General features: G+C 39.5%; 2 protein-coding genes across 3 annotated transcripts; one reads left to right on the top strand and one right to left on the bottom strand.

The window, feature by feature from the left end:
- Positions 1 to 117: 117 nt before the first annotated feature.
- LOC306699954 (FXYD domain-containing ion transport regulator 6-like) lies at positions 118 to 7,388 on the top strand. 2 transcript variants are annotated; one of them, XM_079164781.1, is made up of 9 exons: positions 118 to 362; positions 2,606 to 2,665; positions 3,759 to 3,782; positions 4,007 to 4,030; positions 4,759 to 4,833; positions 6,664 to 6,700; positions 6,803 to 6,840; positions 6,950 to 6,986; positions 7,088 to 7,379. In XM_079164781.1, exons 2-8 carry the CDS (start codon positions 2,614 to 2,616, stop codon positions 6,955 to 6,957), a joined length of 258 nt encoding a protein of 85 aa, XP_079020907.1. In that variant the 5' UTR covers positions 118 to 362; positions 2,606 to 2,613; the 3' UTR covers positions 6,958 to 6,986; positions 7,088 to 7,379. The 2 variants fall into 2 exon arrangements, with proteins under 2 accessions (XP_079020907.1, XP_079020906.1); XM_079164780.1 differs by lacking the exon at positions 6,664 to 6,700 and having other exon boundaries at positions 7,088 to 7,388.
- Positions 7,389 to 12,378: 4,990 nt separating this feature from the next.
- nfkbid (nuclear factor of kappa light polypeptide gene enhancer in B-cells inhibitor, delta) lies at positions 12,379 to 18,545 on the bottom strand (the record flags this gene model as incomplete). Its single annotated transcript, XM_079165443.1, has 12 exons — positions 12,379 to 12,450; positions 12,546 to 12,710; positions 12,857 to 12,973; positions 13,290 to 13,447; positions 13,610 to 13,661; positions 13,764 to 13,910; positions 14,039 to 14,144; positions 14,642 to 14,826; positions 14,926 to 15,116; positions 15,551 to 15,584; positions 15,679 to 15,815; positions 18,449 to 18,545. 12 exons carry the CDS (start codon positions 18,543 to 18,545, stop codon positions 12,379 to 12,381), a joined length of 1,461 nt encoding a protein of 486 aa, XP_079021569.1.
- Between the last annotated feature and the right edge of the window lie 3,409 nt (positions 18,546 to 21,954).

Below are 21,954 nucleotides of genomic sequence, written 5' to 3' on the forward strand. Positions count from 1 at the left end.
GTGCTGTTTATCTCTGCTCAGGGGAGCTCAGGGTAGTTTAAGAAGTAACTCCAGAGGCTGAGCAATCACACACCCCTCTCTCTCTCTCTCTCTCTCTCTCTCTCTCTCTCTCATTCCTGAGGCAAGACCAGGGAGGAACAAAGCTCTACTTGGGGCAAGCGAGTATAGCTACTGAGGAATCTCAACAGAATAATTCCTTTTTAATCACTGCTTTTCATTTTATTTGCAAGCTATAAGAGAAGGTTTTGCGGATCATATTTAATCTCTTGGCTGAAGTAACAAGTGGAAAACTTGTTTATCAAAGTTCGGCTCAGAAGGACGGAGAGAAACTCGCGTTAGAGCTTACAGGAGGCTGATACACGGTAAGTTCATGTAAATGTACAAACGTCTGCTCTGAAATGAATACATTTCCATAAATGCAATGCCAAATATGAATACGGCTTTAGACTTCCAAAACACATCCGTGTGCACAGGATTTTGTCTTGCAGAGCTTGTCCTCCTTTTTTGTTTTAGCCAGGTATCCGAACACAACTTCCAACCAATCTCCAACTTCCAACTACATTGTTCTGTTTCACCATAGTTTAACAACCCTCATGTTAATCCCACAAATAGGTTTAGGTTTCTTTCATTTACCATGTATGTGTCAAACTGCGCTATCCTGCTTGAAAATGCCACGCCATTTGAGAAGTTTAATGGGAGTTCAGTGTCACACCTTTTACACTGAGCCCTGCCAGAAAACTGTAGCAAACAACAATGTGCATTAATCTTTATCGCGTGAATTGGCGAGAACAACAACGTGAAGTCCCGAGTCCCAAGTTTTGATTCCCAATAGGCCTGTGTCTAAAGCGCTGATGTGTGTATTTAAAGTGTGAATGCACTCATATGGACTTCCCTGTAAGTGTAAATGTAAGCAACCCCGCTTTTTAATTACAAACTCCATGTTAATCCCACTTTATTAGAATCTATTGTAATTCATTTTTAAAGTGCTGCTTTATGGGCGTGTTTCCTGTCTCCCTATTATATTCCTCTAAATCACTCCGAAGGCTAACAAACAAGATTATTGGATTGGTTGTTGTTAGAATAACTCACCCTGTATTTGTTTGATTAAACCTGATTGGCAGGCCTTTGTTGTTAATCCCACTCCCAGGGTTGAAGTGTTCATTTCTCTTCACTCCAGCTCCATGTTCACACCCCCACTCTAGTCATGCATGAATCCCCAGCGGTGCTCTGGGCCAGGGAGGGAACCCTTGGCTCTGCTAACGTAGGCTTTGATCTTTGCAATGCAAAACATTTTATTCCAGGGCTTAATTTTTTTTTGCAAGCGTGGAGCTAAAGCCGTGCGTACCTGCATTCCATTTTGTTGTCGTGCCTTGGGAATTTATTTGTATAATGTCACTGTGAACCTAAGAACTGCAACAAGTATGCCCTTTGGTCATGCAGGGTGTGACGACCGTTGCGTCCAATAAGGAGGCGCAGTCTGGATGTGGAACCTCAACACGGGTGTCAACATTCTCAGAGAATGTCCTGGATAATATATAGACAGAAAAACAGCCCCATGGTTCGTGTTCCATTTGTAAACTAGATGACCCAGCTAAACGGGTCCTAACACACTGACCAAATATCACATGCAACACAACACCGGCCTTGCCGTGCACCCCTCAACTCTACTGCTGGAGTACTGAGGCGCTGAGCCTGAAATAGACCCTCTTCTCTTACCCAGAGTCAGGAGGCCATGTTATTTAGAAACGTATCCTGATAACGTAACGTTATGTAGGGTCTAGCCAAGATGGAGCATTGTGTCCCTACCAGGCATGCTCTCATATGAAGGGGCACAAATGAAACACTTATTCAGATGCATTTTGGGACATGTCAGATCCAGTGTTTTTAAGAGCTTGACCTATACGAGGGACATAAAGGCAGGATATCCAATTTTTATTTTGACTATTCCTTTCGATACAAAACAATTAGAGCTGCAACAATTAATCGATTAGTTGTCAGATTTCAAATTAATCAGTTTCAGTAATTCTTTTAAGTCAAATTTTCTGATTCCAGCTTTTTAAATGTGAATATTTTCTGGTTTCATTACTGCTCTGTGACAGTCAACTGAATTGTTTTTAGTTGTGGACAAAACAAGACAATCATTTTTTGTCATTTTCTGACATAGATCAAACAACAAATCAATTAATCGAGAAACTATTTGACAGATTATTTGACAATGTATTAACAATATAGTTTAATGCAAACAAGCAGGCTGGTAAATAAACCTTGTTCTTCCATTTCTGATCCCTTACTGTTTTCGGACAACAACTAGTCCTCACTACCCTTAAACTGGCTGGTGGACGTTTCTGAGAGGTATTAGGGAGTTGCGAAAGATTTTCGAAACAGCCATCTCTCTGTTCTCAGCAAGGCTGTTTAAGTTGCGGAGCTATTTTAGTCTAAAGGCAGTCAGTGAGTTACAAAGTGTATCTGTAAGTCGCATAAAAAAAGCCTCAACTTTCTTTCACCCCAGCACATTGCCCTCATAAAACAGTAACTACCCCAAAAAGTGAGCATATTTATCACTTGTATTTACTGTTGTGTACTTTTCCTTTTTGTTTCTTATCAGCAGGTACAATGGATCTTGTGGTCTTGGTGGCGTTCAGCTCCTGGCTGGCTCCTGCACTCGGTGAGCATCCGTTTCACTAAACGTTCAGCCGCTTTACGCCGTTCCCTCTATGAAACCGAGCTGTGTGAGCGTGGTGTTCTTCAGTCGCTTCCCCTTTCTGTAGCGTTGGTTGTGCTTTTAAGTTCCTTCTACTTAAACCAGCTGATGTGTCTGTATAACAAGGTTGGCGTTTGGCAGGGACGTGTTTGCTAAGTTTCCTACTTTAGAGCGCTAACTGGCAATGCATGGCCATTTGATTTCCACTGACCACTTATTTGAAATGGCTGCTTGCCGTTGCTCTTGCTGCTTGTTCTCTTTTTGGTCAAATGCGAATAAAAGGCCTTGTCTCGTTGTTAGCATTGCAGTGATGCTGTTCTCAGTATGACTTCCATTGAATATTTTCCATTTGAAATAATTTCATGTCAGGGTTTTGCTGTGAGAAAAAGCCTTGTCAGAATAGTGTAAATGTTTGCATAAACTGCAGTTTGAACAATCATTTATTCACACAGCTGCCAAGTTTCCCATTGTTAATGCAGGTTCTGGTCTGATTTGTTTCTCTTTGCGCCCTGAATGCCATCAATTGAGATAGAGCGCTGTTTTTTTCTTTTGCCTACACTGAGTTTTTTTCTTGTCCTCTCTGACTCTCAGGTCTGTTAGAGTCTGACCTCGTTTTTTAAAGGTGGAATAAGTTGCAATAAGCAAACTTACACTTCAAGTCGACTGACATTTGGTTAACAGATTATCATTTTACTGCATTAAACATCAGTTGTCAAAGTGTATACATGAGCACTGACATTTAAAAGCTGTTCACAGTCTGTTGAACATTTTAATGAAAGCTGTAAAAAGAACGCATTAATGATTTGAAATGCTGCCCAGCACAAGTAGAAAAGTTATAATGTAACATTTAATGTGCTATTCCAAGCTTAAATTGTTCTGCATTTAATTTGGATTTAAAGTTTTACATAAATACAATTTTGGGATTGTTGCTCACCCTTTTGGGCCTCTCCACAGAGTGAATCTGCCGCACGACCATCAATGTTACCATTTGCTGACATGCACTTACACCATGTGAATGTCTTATAAAGATGAATGATTTTTGCTTCTTTTTTCACAGCCTCAGCGGCAGATGAGGACAAAGGTGGGTATTATTTGAACAGAAGCTTAGAAAAGTCAAATTAAGATAAGCTGCACACTCATTTTAGCTGGCATATAAATTGGCACAGCAAACGGGCTAATGACTAGATGGATGACTGAGGCCCTTAAAGTGCTGAATAGCTGTCATATCATGAGTGCTCTCTGAAGTGTGTCAGTGGGTAAATCTGCTTCTCATTTGTTTCCTCTCTCTCTGTTCTCTCCTACCAGACAGTGACAGTGCTTTTAATTACGGTGAGTGTTTAGCAGATGAACGGGGGCCTTTTCATGTCCGACCCTCTACGCAGGAAACATCTGGGAGGTCCAGACGAGAGAGAGTTTGCATTTTCCACTTGTTTTTTCAGAAGTGACGGAAAACCGTCACCCCGAGGCCAAGCTTCTGGAGTAGTCCCACTGCGAATACTTCTCATCCTGTCCACTGTGTCGTTGATTTTAAGTCCATCTAAGGCAACGATGTGCAAAAAATGACTCCCAAGTGCCTACCATCGGTGTACTGGATGTTATTTTTTCAGTTTCATTGGCCAACCACGGCAGTTAGCGTCGCACTGGTCGCAGCGAGATTTTCCCATTGGATTTTGGATTACTGCTGAAAATAAGCTCTGTGACAAACACAAGTTTATGATATTTACACGTTTTGTTCATTAAGATAATCTTCACAAATGAACACCACGTGGTTTTTTTTTATTGTAGTATCAATTGATGGAAACGCAGACATGTCATATTGCTTCTACACAAATACAGAGTTAAAGTTGGCCATGGTGTTAACAGTTTTGGTGACTGCAGCTGACAGGAATTTGTGGTGTCCCGTGACCATCAGGGGGCTGCAAAAAAATGTCTGCAATGCTGCTCTTGACTCAAAATGTGGTAAAAAGCTTAAAAGCTTACGGTATTTTGTATCTCTAAGCTTTCACATGTTACCATGCACTTCTGCAAACATAACAAAGAATTGTTTTTTATTTCAGATTACGAATCTCTGAGGATCGGTGGCCTGGTTTTCGCAGTGGTGCTGTTCATCTTGGGGATCCTCCTCATTGTCAGTAAGTGTTTGACCACCTTAAGTACACAGCGGATGTGTAGTGCTGAGTGTCAGCGTCACCACACTGTGATCCCTGTATGTGTGAGTTGACCTCGCAGTCTCCCAAAACAAGCAGGCTTCTGTTCCTCTCCGAGGTCTGAAAGGGAGGCACACTGATGCTCACAATCCCAGCATTCAATGGTCATGATCCGTGCATCAGAGCAATTTTCCCTTTACATCTTATCCCTTTGCTTAATAATAGTGTTCTTCCAAGGTTCCTTCTCCTCAACTGCCTGCACATGCGGTCACTGCCAGTGCTAGCCCTGAAAACCAAAACCAACCATTAAATAATTAATTGGGACCCAAACATTCTGCTTCTGTTAGTCAAAACCACTGTGGATTCCTAACTGCACTCAATGAAGTCGTTGTATTACACTAAAATGATGATAGTAAAATAAGCTCACACTGACACAAGTTAAAAGAGTGGAGCTTGCTATCACAACTAAATTATTGATAGGCCGTTAAATACACCGAGTTACAGTAGACACCGGCTTAATCAAAGGTTTTCTCACTGTCATGTGTTTGTACACGTCTGTAGTCTGTTCTCCAATTTTTCATTTTCTCAAGCAATACAAAATTCAGATTTTTCAGTTATAACTCTTAAATTACTTGTGAATGTTCAAGTTATCGATTGGGCCTTTTAGGTTTTGAACAATGTCAACTAATTTTGTATAATGAATCCACAATCATGAAAGTGTGACATACAGGCAAAGCATACAACATAACATAAAGAGGCATATACAATATTGCATTTAAAACATTGATTGCAACAGGTACCCTCTGGCGCCTCTCAGTGTCAAAGTCAGTGAGTAGAGGAGGAGTGTTATCCTTCAAGATGCTTACAGCTTTATTCTTATTCCTGAGAGTATGTAGGTCACTAGCCTAGTCCGGGATCTCCCAATATTTTGCCAGCCTGCTATTCTAGCAAGTCTTAGTCAACTCTTCAGGTATAATAGCTTGTCTCTGTTTATGGGCAGCTTCTTAATCAAAGTATTGTACATTATTTCTAATACGAGCTACATTTTGTCTGATGATAAAGACCCGTTCCTTCAAAAAGTGTATGCAGCATCTTTAGAGAAGCTTAGATTAGAGAGTACTTGGATATCTGAAAGCTGTTTCAACAGGTTGACCATGAAGTTCAGCTGCCCATACAGAAAAATCCTGCACTGTGCAGATAAATCATATATAGTTATTAACCTACATGACACGGGTTACATGTGTGAAGAGCCTGTCTGGCGGCTAAATAGGCTGCTTCACTTTATAGGTTTCACCCTTTAGTAGAATATACAGCCACGCCATCGCAACATTTGTAAAGACAACAACTTTACAAGGAGAACACTAAAGAGCAGAATGGAGTCTTGCAGCACATGTTTTGTGAATGCATTGAACATCTATGAGGTGTATAGGCAAACTGCGGTGCATCTAAATATCATAACCAAAGATGTTGAATGGCAAAACTCTTTTGCAGATTTTCACATGATATAAATGCTGTTGGCTGAATGTTCTTCAACACACTGGCTCCTGTATTTTGGGCAAAGTTCAACAAGCAAACATATAAGGCCTCCCAAGACGTGCTGGCCAGATGGGTTTATTGGCCCAAGCTCAAGACTGTAATCATGCACCTATCAAGGCTTGGAACAACCTCGTCCTCTTTTAATAGCCTACTAAAGGGGGTGGTCTTAGGGGACTGTTAAAGCGGCATACATTCTTTTTTATGATGTCTCATGTTCATTTTGTCACCGTTTTAGACACGTATAATTTTTTTCTTGTGTTCCCCCCCCCCAAAAAACAGCCCGAAAATGTACCTGTTCAGCAGGTGACAAGTCAAGGTGAGTGAAGGCAAAGTAAAAACCTGTAGAAACTAGACCTTTATCTGTAAAACGGATAAAACATCCCTCCAGCCTGATTATCTAACTGTTAATATTCCTCAGGTCCAGAGGTCCTGATGTGGAATCAAGTGTTCCTCGGGGTAAATATTTTTCTTTCTATTATAATAACTTAGCAATGTTAAATCCCTATCAAGTAGATTTATTGCCTTTCTTTTGAAATAAAACAGTAATCTAAAACTCTTTCCACAGCTTCGTAGACACAAAGACAAAGAGCAACGGAGATCTGGTCAGTGTCTTGTAAACACTGCGAATCTATTTTCTGCAAAAGGAGAATAAAAGATTTCTTTTCAGACCAAGTCAATCTTATCCTCCACCTCTTTCCCACAGTGTTATCGACTCACCATTAGGTGGCAGCAAATACCTTGATCACAGCAGAGGACAATCTTTCCATGAACACAACAAGCTTCCTTCAATGTCTGAGTGCTACTGTGCTCCTTTTTGTTCTTTTTTAATGTTTATATCATCAATTGCTGTTATTAGATAATGAGCCAGCTTTATATGGTGGTAGTGTAGTGAGGTAAAAGTGTGATTCTCATTTGTATTTTTATGACTTTCAGATTGATGCAAAATATTAAAACACATCTTTTGAAAAGGTTTCTTCTGCTTTTCTGCATCGTTCTTTTGTTCTCTGCCGTTAGAAGTAGACCAGCAGCAGACAGCCCTCTATTTTGCTGCACTCCCACTTCTGCTGACTCTGCAGACACTTCAGTTACACATGCAGTAGTAACCACCAGCAGTGAGAGTGTGAATGATTTATGTGCTGCACTATGCAGTACTTGGAAAGGGGCTATCTAACAAAACAAAAAAAAGACTTAATTAGACCTATCCCTCTTTTCAGTGCTGTTTTTATTGGCAGATTTTCAACCGTAGTGATTATAGCAGCCCCTGCAAGAGCAAAAGCTGCATATGCAGACTGTATTTTCTCCCTGGTGTTGCAGGAACGGTCCGACTGCACTGCACAAAAGAAAGCACATGGAATAGAAAATGGTGCAGATTGAGCATGCAAGCAACATTTCTAAAAAGCATTATAAGCTACAAACTGACGAGAATCTGGTGCAAAATCCACAACACAGACAGATTACAGCATCAATTCTAAAATATCCAAAACACCTTAATTTTTCTCACATGCAGTTAACACACCCCCCCCCCCCCCCCCCCCCCCCCCATACACTCGCATGCTCCACAGAAGACTGTGTGATTCTCAGTAGACTGTTATAGATACTACCTTATAGTAGCATTACATTAGCTGTTTACCCTTTTATTCAATGTAATTTTGCGCAACTGTGGCGACCCACTATCCCCTGTAGTACTGGCAGATCTGTCACTCTGTGGGTGTAACCCTTCATTGTGAATGCAGTGTTTTGCTGTGGCCACCAGAGGGTCCCTGCTGAGTTTACAGAGAGGGTTCTTAAGCAGTTCTGCATGCTGTCTTGTCCAGCTACCTCGATTCATATCCAACCTTAAACTGCAACCTGCTAAATATCTGGGCGACGGAGATCCTCTACATCTCTACAGTGCAGCCATGGCCACCACAGGTTTGACTGTTTCTTCTTTTATGGGATTTTCAAGGGTGTAACATGCATGACACAGTTTGTCAGATTGTCTGAGTTCAGAATGAATTACTTGTTTGGTTATTAAGTGTGTAATCATTTTTTTTTTTATTTGTCATTTCATTTGAATGAAGAAACTAATTGTTTTAGTTTCATACACATCTTTAATTAGCCTGCTGCATTGTTGCTTCAGTACCAAGAGCCAATTTACTAGTGATGCATGGATCAGTGTTATAACAAGGGGAGTTTTTCAGCAAACTCCTCACTGGGATGAATAAATGAACAATACGTACAATGTTTCTCTCAAACTGTAAAGTCTTTATGGCAGAGAGAAAACAGCGCAAAGAAATACAAACTGCCAGCTCAGCTACTTGGGTGTGAGGGTTCAGCAGCATGCAAGCCGCAATATCGACGCCCAGATACTCTAACAATCTGGCATCGGTGTAGCCTAAACACGCTTATATTTGCAAAAGCACTGTGTTGGTTGAGAGTAGAGTTTTCTTTACGAGTGTTAAACAAAGCAGTCATTTCAAGTGGCTTCTCCAACTTTTTATTTAATCTCTCTTTGTTTCTCTGCTGCTGTGATGATACCCCTGTATCTTGCTGCTGGCTTGGAACCCACTTTTTTTTTTCATGGTGCATCTCTTTCTGCTGAGCAAAGATGCTGCATTGAGCTCCTCAGTGGGAAAAAAAAAAATACTCCTGAGGGGTTGTGTAGTCAAGCCTGCAGATCTGAAGAGCTGCAAAACATGGCTGTCTATGGTGCTGAACTGAACACACCCTTTAAGCTTATTGCTGTCCCTGGAGCTGCACTCGAAGTAACATTTTTAGTCTGTTTTCTATAACTGCCCCTTCTCTGTCTCTGCAGAAGCTATGTTTCCAGACCGAAGTGACTTTGATTATGGTAAGATTTACACCATCTACTACTTTCATAAATCAAAAGCACTATGTAAAACATATGATATTTTGTACTTTTTACTACAGTATGTTTCAAGTTCATAATAAACCCACCCCTATAAAGTCCCATACGGTTATGTCCCTTGTAGATTATGAGACATTGCGGACTACGGGGGTTGTCCTTGCAGCAATCATGTTTGTATCTGGCATTTTAATAGCCCTCAGTAAGTTAAGACTTTCTTCTCACATAATACTTGAATACAGAGGCTTAATAATATATACATGATCACCTGTACCTTTGTAACTAATCTATCATTTTTCAAACAGGTAAAAAATTCACAAATTGTGTAAAATCCCCATCCAAGTAAGAATTGTGCAAAGCCTAGTGGATGATCCGCCTGCGCATGCTGTATGAATTTGACTTGAAGGGAATACCCGACCAAACATCTTCTTCTTCTTTGACTAAAACTGAGTTTCCCACAGCTTTTCCTATCCCTGCCCTGGATGCCTGTTCTCAGAATACCCCCATTCCTTCTTATGCATACTCAACCCAAAACACGCTTCTAACACATTCAACATTTTTTACACAGAACCTCGTATGACAAATTATGTTCTCTTTATCTCAGTGCTTGCTCCTCAAATGTATGCATCACACTCCTCGTGTGTTGGTAGTGACTGGGTATATTGATCTGATATGATCTTGATTGCATGACGCTTTTATGGCGAGATGAGATGAAAGACGAGGGCTGCTACTTCTCAGTCACCTCAGAACCCTGTGGCTCCAACTGTTTTTGGATCTTGTAACCCTGATAATGTATACTCGTGATCAAATCCAACTCCAGCTCCAAGTTGAAGTTGTGGCCACAGTTTTCAATCTTTACTTCAGTAATCTTAAACAATTAAAACAATTCAGATACTTACTAATTTCCCTTTTTCTGTTTGCAGTTCCAACTCATCTGGTACCCAAATCCCAAAGACAGAGGGTACGTTCACTTCACTGTTCAGGATCGTTACGTGCTTGAATTCAATTATGTTCACTTTCTCGCTGCAATTCTGCCTGATTTGTTTCCTTTTCTTTTGCAGTGCCTCCTCAAACTGTATAGAAAATATAGTATCTACTTGAAAGGGAGGACATCGTGACAGGAACCACGCCAGCGAATACACACTTACACTAATTATTTATGGCCATCCTGTTTGGCTACATATATATATATTATACCTCTGCCAGCGAGATGATCTACAAGGTTTTCCGACGCATCTACCATGGAATTCTGTAGAGAGTCATACAATAAGGGATCAAATATCTATCTACAGATTGTTAATATTAATATGTGTGTTGGGAAAAAAAGAAAAAAAAAATATTACCAACCATGAAACTTGAAAGGGTACTTTTAATCAAACAAAGGCAACAATTGTTGTCACTCTTCTTTACATCTGACTCCTGTAAAACAATTAAGCTAAGAGCATGATTGAATATTCAGAAACTAACAAAATCTCCAGATCGAAAAAAAAGGAACTGCACGCATTGATCAATTGTAGCAATTGTCTTTTGTCGTTATTTTTCTTCATTTCTGTTGATATCCTTTTCGAGCATGACGAAATGATTAAGAAACTAATAAATAGAATAGGCAAAAATGTGACATGCTAAAATGAAATAGCTAGCATAATATATTGATGGAAATGAAAAGACAATGTTCAGTTATGTATTTTATTTTATAATGCTTTGAAAAAGAATGTAATCGATGTAATACAGTGTTTGAGTTTGCTTATTATAATTTATTCTGTTTGAATCTCAAGACAAAGGTACAAATCATGATATTACCTGTAAAGCTGAAAAATGAAACCCCTGTTTCAAATAAAGGTCTTGTCTACTCAAGATGATTTTATCAGTGTCGTTTAACAATGTTATCATTATATACAATATACAATATTATTATTAGGTTGTTTATTTATGAGATTGATATTTCCTGTGTACTTTACAGGAATTTATATCATCTTACAGAGATGACACATAAGTGAGAGGCAGCTCGAAACCTAATTAATCTCTCAAATTACAATAAAAATCAAACCTCATTTCATCTGTGACTAAGGTGTATTATCACTGCAGGAAACCTCAGTGGAAATTATGCTCGACAATTATAATCCTCTTGACATTATCCCTTTCTAGTGGGATGGTGTATTTTCCATCTGTAGCTATTTCTGTAGCTAAACAACATAAGTGAGACTGTTCAAAAGGCACCCTGAGCATCAAAACATTTAGATGGAGCTTTAAATACAAGTGTTGCTGTACTTTTATTCATGACTCACGACTAAAATGTACAGTTAGTCAGACAATTTGTCACCGCACTTGCTCACGTAATTACTCTGTGAAAAGAACATTATTTGTCACAACCAGTTTCACATACATAATAGTTTTACATACAGTCAAGTTTCTTTTCCCAGAAAGAAAAATAGTACTTGATGTTACACATGTATGATGCATACAGACAGAAAGTTAAATTATGTGATAGCTAATTTTTACCACACGCATTCTTAACATAAGCGCACATGCTGACCGAAGTCAAAACCAGTGTATCAATATGATAACTTGTCATGATGGGGGGTTTTGACATGAGTGTTAGAGGGGTTTCAGGGACATTGTCCTGGAGGTCATACAAACGATTTCATAGAAATCAACGTTAAACTGGGAGTGTAGCCTGTCAGAAAAACGAATACTATTCCATCTTCCACAGCGACGTCTGCTGTCGGTAGATGCTCTTCATTTTTGTTCGTTTAAAGACTTTCATTTCCAAAAGTTAAATATCCATTTTGATAAAAAAATAAATACATAAATTAAAATGTGTTATAGTCAGAACAGTTTAAACATTTTGGAATGAAATTCTTTGCCTACACATGAATAATTCAGCCTATGCGTAGAACAAATAAATAGAGCAATTTTTACAGACACCAAATCGCAGGTAATTTAAGATTTATGAATTAAAGCATAATTTGCGTTATTTGGAAATGGAAATTATATCTAGAGATTAATATGACAAACTAGTTTGTTAACAATACATAGGCCAGAGATTCCCAAAGCAACATTACAATAAACTGTAAATCCCCTTCTTAACAGAGGCAACGTCTTAAAAACTCATTCCCTCTAAATGGGGATTACAAGTGGGGATTTCCATGTCATTCCTGGTCCTGCAAGGACACGATACGTCGACGAGAGGAAGCACTTCGTTTCTTCAGCATGAGCTTGAGCTAGAAATTGAAACATACATTAATGATAACTAACCCTCGACAAAAACTGAAACAGTGCAGGTCTGGCTGGCTGTTAAAACTGATGTGCTGCTCACCTGCTCTCCCTGGAGGCCGCTCTGCAGCAGGTGAGCTGGCTGGTCGTTCTCCAGGTTGCGGATACTGGGATCGGCTCCTCTGCGCAGAAGCAGCTGCAGGATCTCCTCCTGGTGGGGGTTACCATGGAGACCAGCTGCCATGTGTAAAGCTGTGTGACCATGTGCCTATGCAAAAGGGGGGGAAATGCAGCATGACTCAGACTGTTTATGGTCAGGTATGTATACAGTATATACTTTTAAATTCACATAAACCCACAAACACTTGCATTTTCAAAATCCAGCTTTGAGCTTTGTGCCAGAGTGGGACTCACTTTCAAGTTGACAAAGTCTTTCATGTTCGGCAGGGGAATCCTCAGCAGATAAGTCACCAGATCGATGTTCCCCTCCTTTACTGCCAAGTGCAGCACAGTCTTGTTACTTTTGATTTCCTGGAAGTGGATGAGTGAAAAACATAATGAAGCCACAAGTCAGACTGAGACATTTAAGTGTCAAACAAGGCAGATAAACCAAAACAGGGAGTAGGGTGTGTGTGTGTCGGGGGGGGTAATGGTTTGTCATCATGGTTGGATAAAACCTGGGCACTTCCCCTCTGAACTGATAATTCTGACTGAAAGGTCAGGGTTTAACATATTGAACTCCATACCTGACTGCTGACCGACCAACTACTAATATGTCTCTACCGTGACACATATATGCTTATTAATTGCTCACATGACATTCAGAAAAGGGAGAGCTATATTGCACCTGGCTGAGTAGGAACGCCCCGGCAGTGAGAAGCATCTGTACACAGGAGAGCTTCTCCGCAGCCTTGGTCTGAAGACCAACATCTGCCAGCCCACTGTTGGACAACGCCTTCATGGTGACACTGTGAGAAATGGCTGCGCAGTGCAGAGGAGTCATACCTGAGGCAAAGAAGAAGACACATGTCACATTTCAATTAAGGCTCTAACGATGTAAATACTTTGGAATTGGTGCTAAAAACGTATTCCAAATTAGAATGTATGTCTAGGTTAACAATACTCTCCTGTTGGCTAATCATTTGCATTGTAATAACATTAAGTTACCCTCAAAATTGCGGGCCTCCAGGTTGACAGCCGGCCTGCTGGACAGAATTGCCTGCAAAAGAGGAATCATTAAGGTCTGCTTGGGATAGCCCACATTTTTATGACTTGCTGTGAGAGTCATGCCAAATAAATTCATGAGTAGTGCTGCCTTTACCTGAAGAACCGCAGGTAAACCATAGTGGCCAGCCAGATGAAGGGCAGTTTGTCCTTTAACATCACAGGCATTGATGTCCGTTCCAAAGGACAGCAGATCTTGCACAATCTCCGGCTGGTTTGCCGTCACCGCCACCAGTAAAGCAGTCTGCACAAGCACATTTAATTAAACAACTCTATTTTGAGAAATGATCATCCTGTGCTAATGTTTCTCGTTAAAACATTTTTTTTTTTAAAGTATGTGTGTCAAAAAGAGCAAGATTTCTTTGTTCATACCTTTCCCTTGTGCTCCTTGGCATCAAGCCCGCCTACATCCCTGAGCCTCTCTGCAGCAGCAAAGGCACACTCCCTGAGCCCCTTGGCAGTGTAGATGTGCAGGATGCTGAGAGAACAAGAGCACACGATACATTTGTTTTAAGTTTGGCAGGAGAGTTGTGGTAATCCCTGAAACCAATTTCACACTTTTCCCTTTCACAGATGAATTTGTCTCTCCGTTTTATATAATCATTGAGCACGAGAGGCTGACTCATTCACATCTTTTGGTTTTCTTAATCTTTGTGGGATTACCAAACTGCAAATGTGGCTCTCACTTTTAGCTTGTGACTGAAAACGAAACTCCTTAGTAAATAGATAAATTGTGTTCTCACATGTGCATTCACACACAATGGTGATGTCAGCAGTGTGTGAGAGTGTGTGTGTGTGTGTGTGTGTGTGTGTGTGTGTGTGTGTGTGTGTGTGTGTGTGTGTGTGTGTCTCAAAGAAAAATGAGAGGGCCCATATTTGCCAGTTAACTTGTAGTCTCTTTCTTGGGCTTCGTTAGCACACATATAATCCACACGCCACATTCTCACACACATGCAGTCACTCATAAGCACTCACGTGTCTCCGTCTTCATCCTGCCCAGTAGCTCTGCTGTAATCCATCCCGCGGAGCAGCATCCTGGCCTGTTCCAGCTTGGTGGCGTCCATTGACGAACCAAAGCTCAGCTGTGCGGTCTGACTGGAACCCAGAAGGGACCAAGGCGAAGAAATGCCGGGATCTGTGACTACACTCATCGGGCACTCCTGCTCAGGAGAAAACAGGTAATAAAGGTCAAACCATCGTATGCTACAGATACGTACAGCATGTTAGTAGAAAGTACACATTTCCAGGATTTCTCTTACGTAAGTTTGAGACATTGTGTCTCCATATCCCGGGACCTGCTGCTGTGTGCCGTATTCAGATGTCATTGGGAGGCTGTAGCCTGCAGCGTAGCTGGTTTCTGGATGGCTGTGGTAGTAACCGACTGCAGACTCTGCTGCAGGGGTCCACTGCTTATAGCTCATTGCCATGTCTGAGTAGCTGCTTGATGCACCTAAAATGGAAAAGACTCAGTCAGTCATGTTAAGGCATTATGTTCAAGATAAAATAACAGGTCTGGTGATGTTTCACAATTTTTGTTATTGCCAACAAATCCCATGAAAAGACCAAAAACCACAAAGTGTTAGTCCGTCCCTAAATACTTTCTGACTTCCCCACCCTGTCTGTGTAGCCCCAAACCATAGACCTAATAATAAACAGGTCAAAAACAGATTTTTTGGTATGTGTAATTGCCTCCACGTGTCCATGTTCATCTTAATGAAGGAACATGTCACTCAAAGCGACAGTGGGGCTAATTGAAGCATTTTTTAATACTTTTTGGACAACAATGAAGCCCTATACGTCCCAGAGGAATGAGCTATACCAGGCCATAAAGAATATCAACAGACTTTTCCTTTAAGTGTTGTGCAGAAGTTGTCCTACTCTTACCTGTACAGGTAAACTGTTCTGCTGAAGGTAACTGCTGGGAGAATGGAAGAAGAAAACAAACATCAACAGTCACATCTTTACGATGTCATATTTCGTGAGATGCTGATCCCCTCTGTGTGCTGCCTTACTGTAACAGTAGTTGGAGGAGCAGGACTTGTGCTGGCCGTAGAGCAGGAGGGCGGGACAGACGTTGTCTCACGCCTTCTTTTCTGCTCCAAGAGTTTCTTCACTGTGGGCAGACTGAAACACTGCTTCTCTTTTGGCGCTGAAAAAGTATAAATAAATAAAAATAGTGAAAAAGAGGAATGACTATTCGGTCATGTGTTTTGTTCACATGTGACGGACATAATAGACGGATACATTTTGGAAATGCAACAGTTAGGGCTGCAGCGAATTACTTTTTATAATTAACAATGTATCTGCAGGTTATCTTTTATAAGTATTGATTAATTCTTTGATATATAAAATGTTTTTTTCCATCCAACAGTCAAAAATCCCAAACATAAAGCTGCAACTGGTCGATTATTTAGCTCTCTCTCTTTTTATGGTTATGCAACACAAAATATGTCAGTTAGAAAATAAATAGCAGATAGTAATGTAAAGTATGGGTAGCCTCTCTGTGTTTGCAAGTTTTAATCTCACTGGAGTATATCAACATTTTACTTTATATCTCATCAAGAGAGGCTTTGGTATAATAAAGCAGTAAAAGCTTAGATTTTAATCAATGCAGGGCAGAATAAATTCTTAGAGTGTGATAATAACATTACAATGAGTCCGCCTGCTCACTTTCTCCACTGTGGCATTTTTCTGTGCCTCTTTAGACAAAAGTACATCAAATAGAAAATATCAAATCCATTATACTATGAGTATGTTTTCCCCCTGCTGATAAAAATAAGTACAATTTCCATTAAACAGGTGAGAAAAATAGGAAAACATGTTGCAAACAGAATTCTGATGTTTCCAGTTGACATGACGTGACCAGACAGGTTTTTTCCTCAAAAGCTTCACCCCACACGTGAAAGATAAAGTGATATTTCCACCTTGTCTGTGGAACCGGAGTACAAAGATAAAGCTCTGAGAAACCTCTTCCATTAGGAACACAAGATCGTGCGGCCGTGCAAAACCAGACAGATTCATCAGAAAACCTTTAGCATGGGATTGCCACAGCTTATTTTCTGTGACATCTTCCTGTCTCGCTCCGTTACGCTAACAGAAAAGGCAAACCACATCTTCCTGTCTTTGGTGTGTCACAGGCACGTCACCACGACACGTGTGTCCGCCTTGTGCTTTCTTTTGCACCTACATGTCCCGGAGGCAGAGCATGAAGAAGAGAGTCATGTTCCTTTGTCATTTATCTTGTTCTTCTTGCCTGTGAATGTTGACTGATGTGTTGAGCAACACAGGGACAATATACAGTAGCTCTATTCTCCAGAGCAAATACAAAGAAGGTATACTTCCAAAAACAAAATATGCAAATTCCACCAGCGAGAGAGAAATGTGAGTTTGTGGAGTTTAGATTTCTGTCGGGTAGTCGTGTCTTTCAAAAGCAACACTTTCACTTCCAGCTGAAAACCTGTCCCAAACAATAAGGCCTTTGTACTGCTGTGTGCGTGACCTGCCCCCACAATATAATAAAGATAACTTTATCAGAATAAATGACATCAGTCAGTACATTTCAGTGACGCCAGGTTTCATTTTCAGGTTCATAAGGTGTTACTATAGGTTACTCAATCCTGACTCATTTGATCTTTACAACAAAAGGCAACCTTTGGCCTTTTAGTTACTGATGATGTAATGCTGCAAAATGTAACTACACAATCTATATCAAACAGCAAATTACCATACCATAGACGTTGCCCAACACTTTACAGTCTGACACATCAGCTGAGAGAAACTAGAAGTGAGGAAATGGCTTTTAGTTTCTCCAAGAGTAAGAGGACATCTTAGCCCACACACATATATACGTGTTGGGTTTGCTTAAGGTGCCCCCACACTGCTTTGGGCTACTCTGTGCTATATTCAAATAGGAGTTGTGGAAACCCCTGGACATTGAGTCATGTGCGTGGGAGGTTGGGGATTCCGACGACCTTTCTCTTTTGGCTTACTGTGTACAGAAAGAAAGAAGCAGTGCGGAGCCGATTTCCTCATTTTGTGGTATAACCGAGACCGGCAAGACAGACAAACTATGTGATCACTCAAGCCTGTGTCAAAGAGGGCTTGAACAAAGAAAGCTAAGTCGTCGTCACGTCACAAAGTTTGTTTGTCTGGCATTAATCAAAAGGGGAAATGAAAACGACAAGCAGGGGTGTAGGTGTATTAGGGTTTCCCCAAATAATGTCCTGACTCTTGGATTCACCAGAATTATGCTGTCATTCAAAACTGAAAATAAAAGGCTGAAGGTGTCACTGAACTGTATTAAATCTAAAATATACACATTGTCCTTTTGGCTAGAAAACACAGTCTAACATTAAAACACAGTTACAGTTTACATAAGCTCAATTCAGTGCGATTTAGGGTCCACAGTTCTGAATAAAGTCAAACCTGATTCTATCAAATGTGTTTATGATGGAGGGATACATGTGTAATGTTGTAATCTTACAAATACAATCCAGTAGTTTTCATCATACTGCTGCCACGAACACAATAACACATTACTGAATGTTGAACACTTGAAAAACTATTAGTTGTCATCATTACTGTCAAACCATTCAGCATTATAAGTCTGCACTCAATGAACAAATCATACCAACACCTGTAGTCTGCACATAATCAACAAATCAAAAGCCAAATGTACTCACATTTATCAAAGTGCATGTCAGAAACGGTTTTGCTTTGAAATCTTCAACAGGTCGTCCTCTCGGTCACCAGTCTGTTTCAAACGGTGATGAAGTGATTTACAGCGCCGGAGGTGATCTGTGATGTTCTGTGATGAAGTCTGACTGGCTTGTTGTCTTATCGCCGCCTGCTTGTACACACAGAGCACGTTGTTCCCCATCACCGCCCCCAGCTGCTCAACGCCCACTCGCTAAGGGGAAGCCACACACATGTCAAACCACGGCAGGGTAGAGAATGAAATATGATGCGAAAAACAGTTATTAACAACAAGTATACAAATTAAACACAAAGGTACAAGGGGCACGATGGTGGAGGAAGTATTTAGATCATTTAATTAAAAGTAGGAATAGCATTATGTCGAAATACATTTTTATGAGTAAAAGTCATATTGTTAACGAAGTGAAAGCACAGAGGTACTATCATAAAAATAGTACTGTAGTACAAAAAAAGTATTGTGCTGAATGGCTCCCATCAGTAAATTAGTACTATAATATATAATGTTATAGTACATGAAGTGTAAGCAACATTTTAATAGCTTTATTAGCTGGTCCAGGCTTGCAATTTTAACACACTTTAACAAATTAATTGTTCGGTTTAATTATCATATTTTAGATACCGATCTCATGTTTCTGTGTTAAATGTTAACCTGGAAGTAAAACAATAAGTAACTCTAACTTTAACTTTCAAGTAATTTTAGTGGAGTAAAAAGTACACTATTTACCAAAGTAAGTAGCGCTATAAAGAAGAGACCAAGACTGCCTTAAAATTGTACAGCACTTCAATAATTGTACTTATGCTTTACTCACTCAGTCAGTCAGTAACTCAATAGATCAAACAATTAATCCAAAAGTTTTCAGTGCAATGTTACAATACTGAATGACAAACAATAAATACATTATTAAATACCGTTTTGTATCTCAATAAAAGAGACATGACCAACACAATGTAATAGAACCACAAATTACTACTACTAGCAATAATACTTTATTTATGAATAAATAAATGGTCTAGCTTTTTTTTTACCCCCAAAAGGAAGATATTGTTGATGAAAACTCTAACTTAATCAGTGTAAAGTTTACATTTTATGCCAATCAACTAATAGAGTTTACTCCTTTGTTAAAGGAGCGGTGTGTAAGACTCGGTGTCTGAAGCCTGTTTGTCTATTCTGGGCGGTGCAACATGGCGGGCTCTGTGAAGAGGACCTGCCTACTACATAGATATGGGCGGCTCTTTCTAAGGTAATGAAAACACAACTATTCTTACTTTCAGATGATTAAACACCAAAGAAAACATCATTACTAATAATATATTCCATTTCTGCCTATAAATTCCCCTAATCCTACACAGTGCTCCTTCAGCACAAATGTTCAAATAATGAAAGTAAGTGTTTTCAGCTTTAGGAAACATACTTGTTATGCCATCTATTGATGTACCTGTCAATCGATATTACATTGAGAGCAGTTTCTTCTCCTGTGTTTTGAATTTTGATAGTTAGGCTACTGTTTTGTGTATTTGTCTCTCAGGTTGTGTATTTAGTGAACTCTATTTTCTTTTTGGTACACACATAGACATAGACACAGCCTTACAGGAAGCTCTGTGTCACCTGAAAAACACAGACATCAAGACTCCACAGACCATTGCCAAACAACATAACAGTAAAGAGATGTAAAATGTGGAGTAATATAATTAACTAGAACATAGAATTAAAGGACCACATTGAAATAAAAAGTGATCAAAGTGTTAAATACAAGGCAGTGGAAACTAATGAATTAAAATGGTAAAAGAAAGTTGGATAAGATAGGAAATTAGATAAATTAGGCCTATCATGTTAGTATCAGTGAGATTTTTCTTTTCTTTTTTCTTTTATGAAAATCTTGAAATGTTGACCAGACAGCCTTTACGTTGTCAGTGTGTTTCAAAAGGTGAAAATAAACTTAAAACTGCTTTCCTGAAGGTCTTACGCATCCCAAAGAACAGGCAAATGGCCAAAGAACCACAGGGATCTAAAGGAAACTTCACTTTAAAACATGTCTGACATCAGTGGTGGAAGAAGTACTCAGATATTTTACTAATTGATACTACAGTGTAAAAATATGCTGTTAACAGTAAAAGTCCTGCAGTACAAAAAGTACCAAAAGTAAATGTATTCATTTTGAAGAACGCCCCATTTCAGAATGATCTCTATTATATTACTGGATTATTCATACATTGGTGTGTTCATCGCTCTAATATTGTAGCTGGTAAAGGTGGTTTAATAAACATGATTTAACTGACATGATAAACATGATTTAATATGATTTAACAAATCATAATTAATTAGTTGATATATATTAATGATTCATGATTAAGTAATCTCAATTTATAAAGTAACAATAACTAAAGCTATCATTAAATGTATAGGAGTAAAAAGTACAATATTTGCCCTAAAATGTAGGAGCATTAGACAGATACAAATCTGAGTATACCTCAAAATTGTACTTAAGTCAGTACGTACAAAGTATACATACTACTCTATATTCAGTAAGTAGTTACATTCATGACTTGACAGTAGCACCCGCTATTTTAGGAGCTTTACAACCTTTTTTTGATTGTACGTTCTATAGTCTTGATTTGGGTATTAACAGGGGTCATTTACTTGTAATAGGAATGTAAATTTAGTTATTCAGGTAAATTGTAGCAAACCATAGTCAACTTTAATCAAATGAAACGTAATTTCCCAACAATAAAATTGTGTATAGTTGGCTGGCTCGTGAGTTAATGGTTACATTCCACCACTGTCTGTCATATTCAGGGTTAGGCTAGTGACTAAATTCAAGACACAATCTTAAAATGTTGATGTCCTCCAGCAAGAGTAAACAAGAGTTTAGAAACTAACCATTGATAAAGACTGTATAGATAATACATGGTTTGTATAGCGCCCCCTTCTGGACACCCCCCCCCCCCCCCCAATAAGACTGCATTATTTTAGATGAGACTGTTTTTTTCGTGATGAAAAAACAGGGATAAAACAAAAAACAAAAGTGTGTGAAATTTATTTTCAATTTCAAAGGCATCAATCTGTAGTGCTGCACGCTGTCCATAAAAGCCTCACAGCTCCATCTGCTGTCGCAAAGCTGTCAAGATTACAAAGACGAACCACACAGATAAAGTCAATTGAATTGTCTCCAAGTCGAATTGGCAACAGAATCAGATCATAAAACCACGAGTTGACTGCCCCCTTGAGGATGTTGAGGAAAACACAGGCTGACTGGCTGACAGGCTGTATAGGTGAAGAAATGGAGGCAAAATGTTTGTATGAAAATGTGTTTGTTAAAAGCATGAATCTTTGAATGTCATTTAATGTGAGAGTGTCTGTTTATTGAGTAAAGAGTCAGAGGAGTTGGCACATTTAAACAACCCACACACTTTCACTCTATGTTGTCGGGATCTCTCTCACTTTGATTTGTGATCTTAGTGAACAGGAGCGGAAGATGATCCAGCTCATGTCCTCCTCTGTCAGCTCCAACGTATGCCCTCTGGCAGAAGATGTAAAGGTTTTTCCTCCCTACGTATTTGTTTTTAGAGCGGTA

The sequence above is a fragment of the Pholis gunnellus genome (genome assembly GCF_910591455.1).
Source record: "Pholis gunnellus genome assembly, chromosome: 8".
Taxonomy (NCBI): Eukaryota; Metazoa; Chordata; class Actinopteri; order Perciformes; family Pholidae; genus Pholis; species Pholis gunnellus.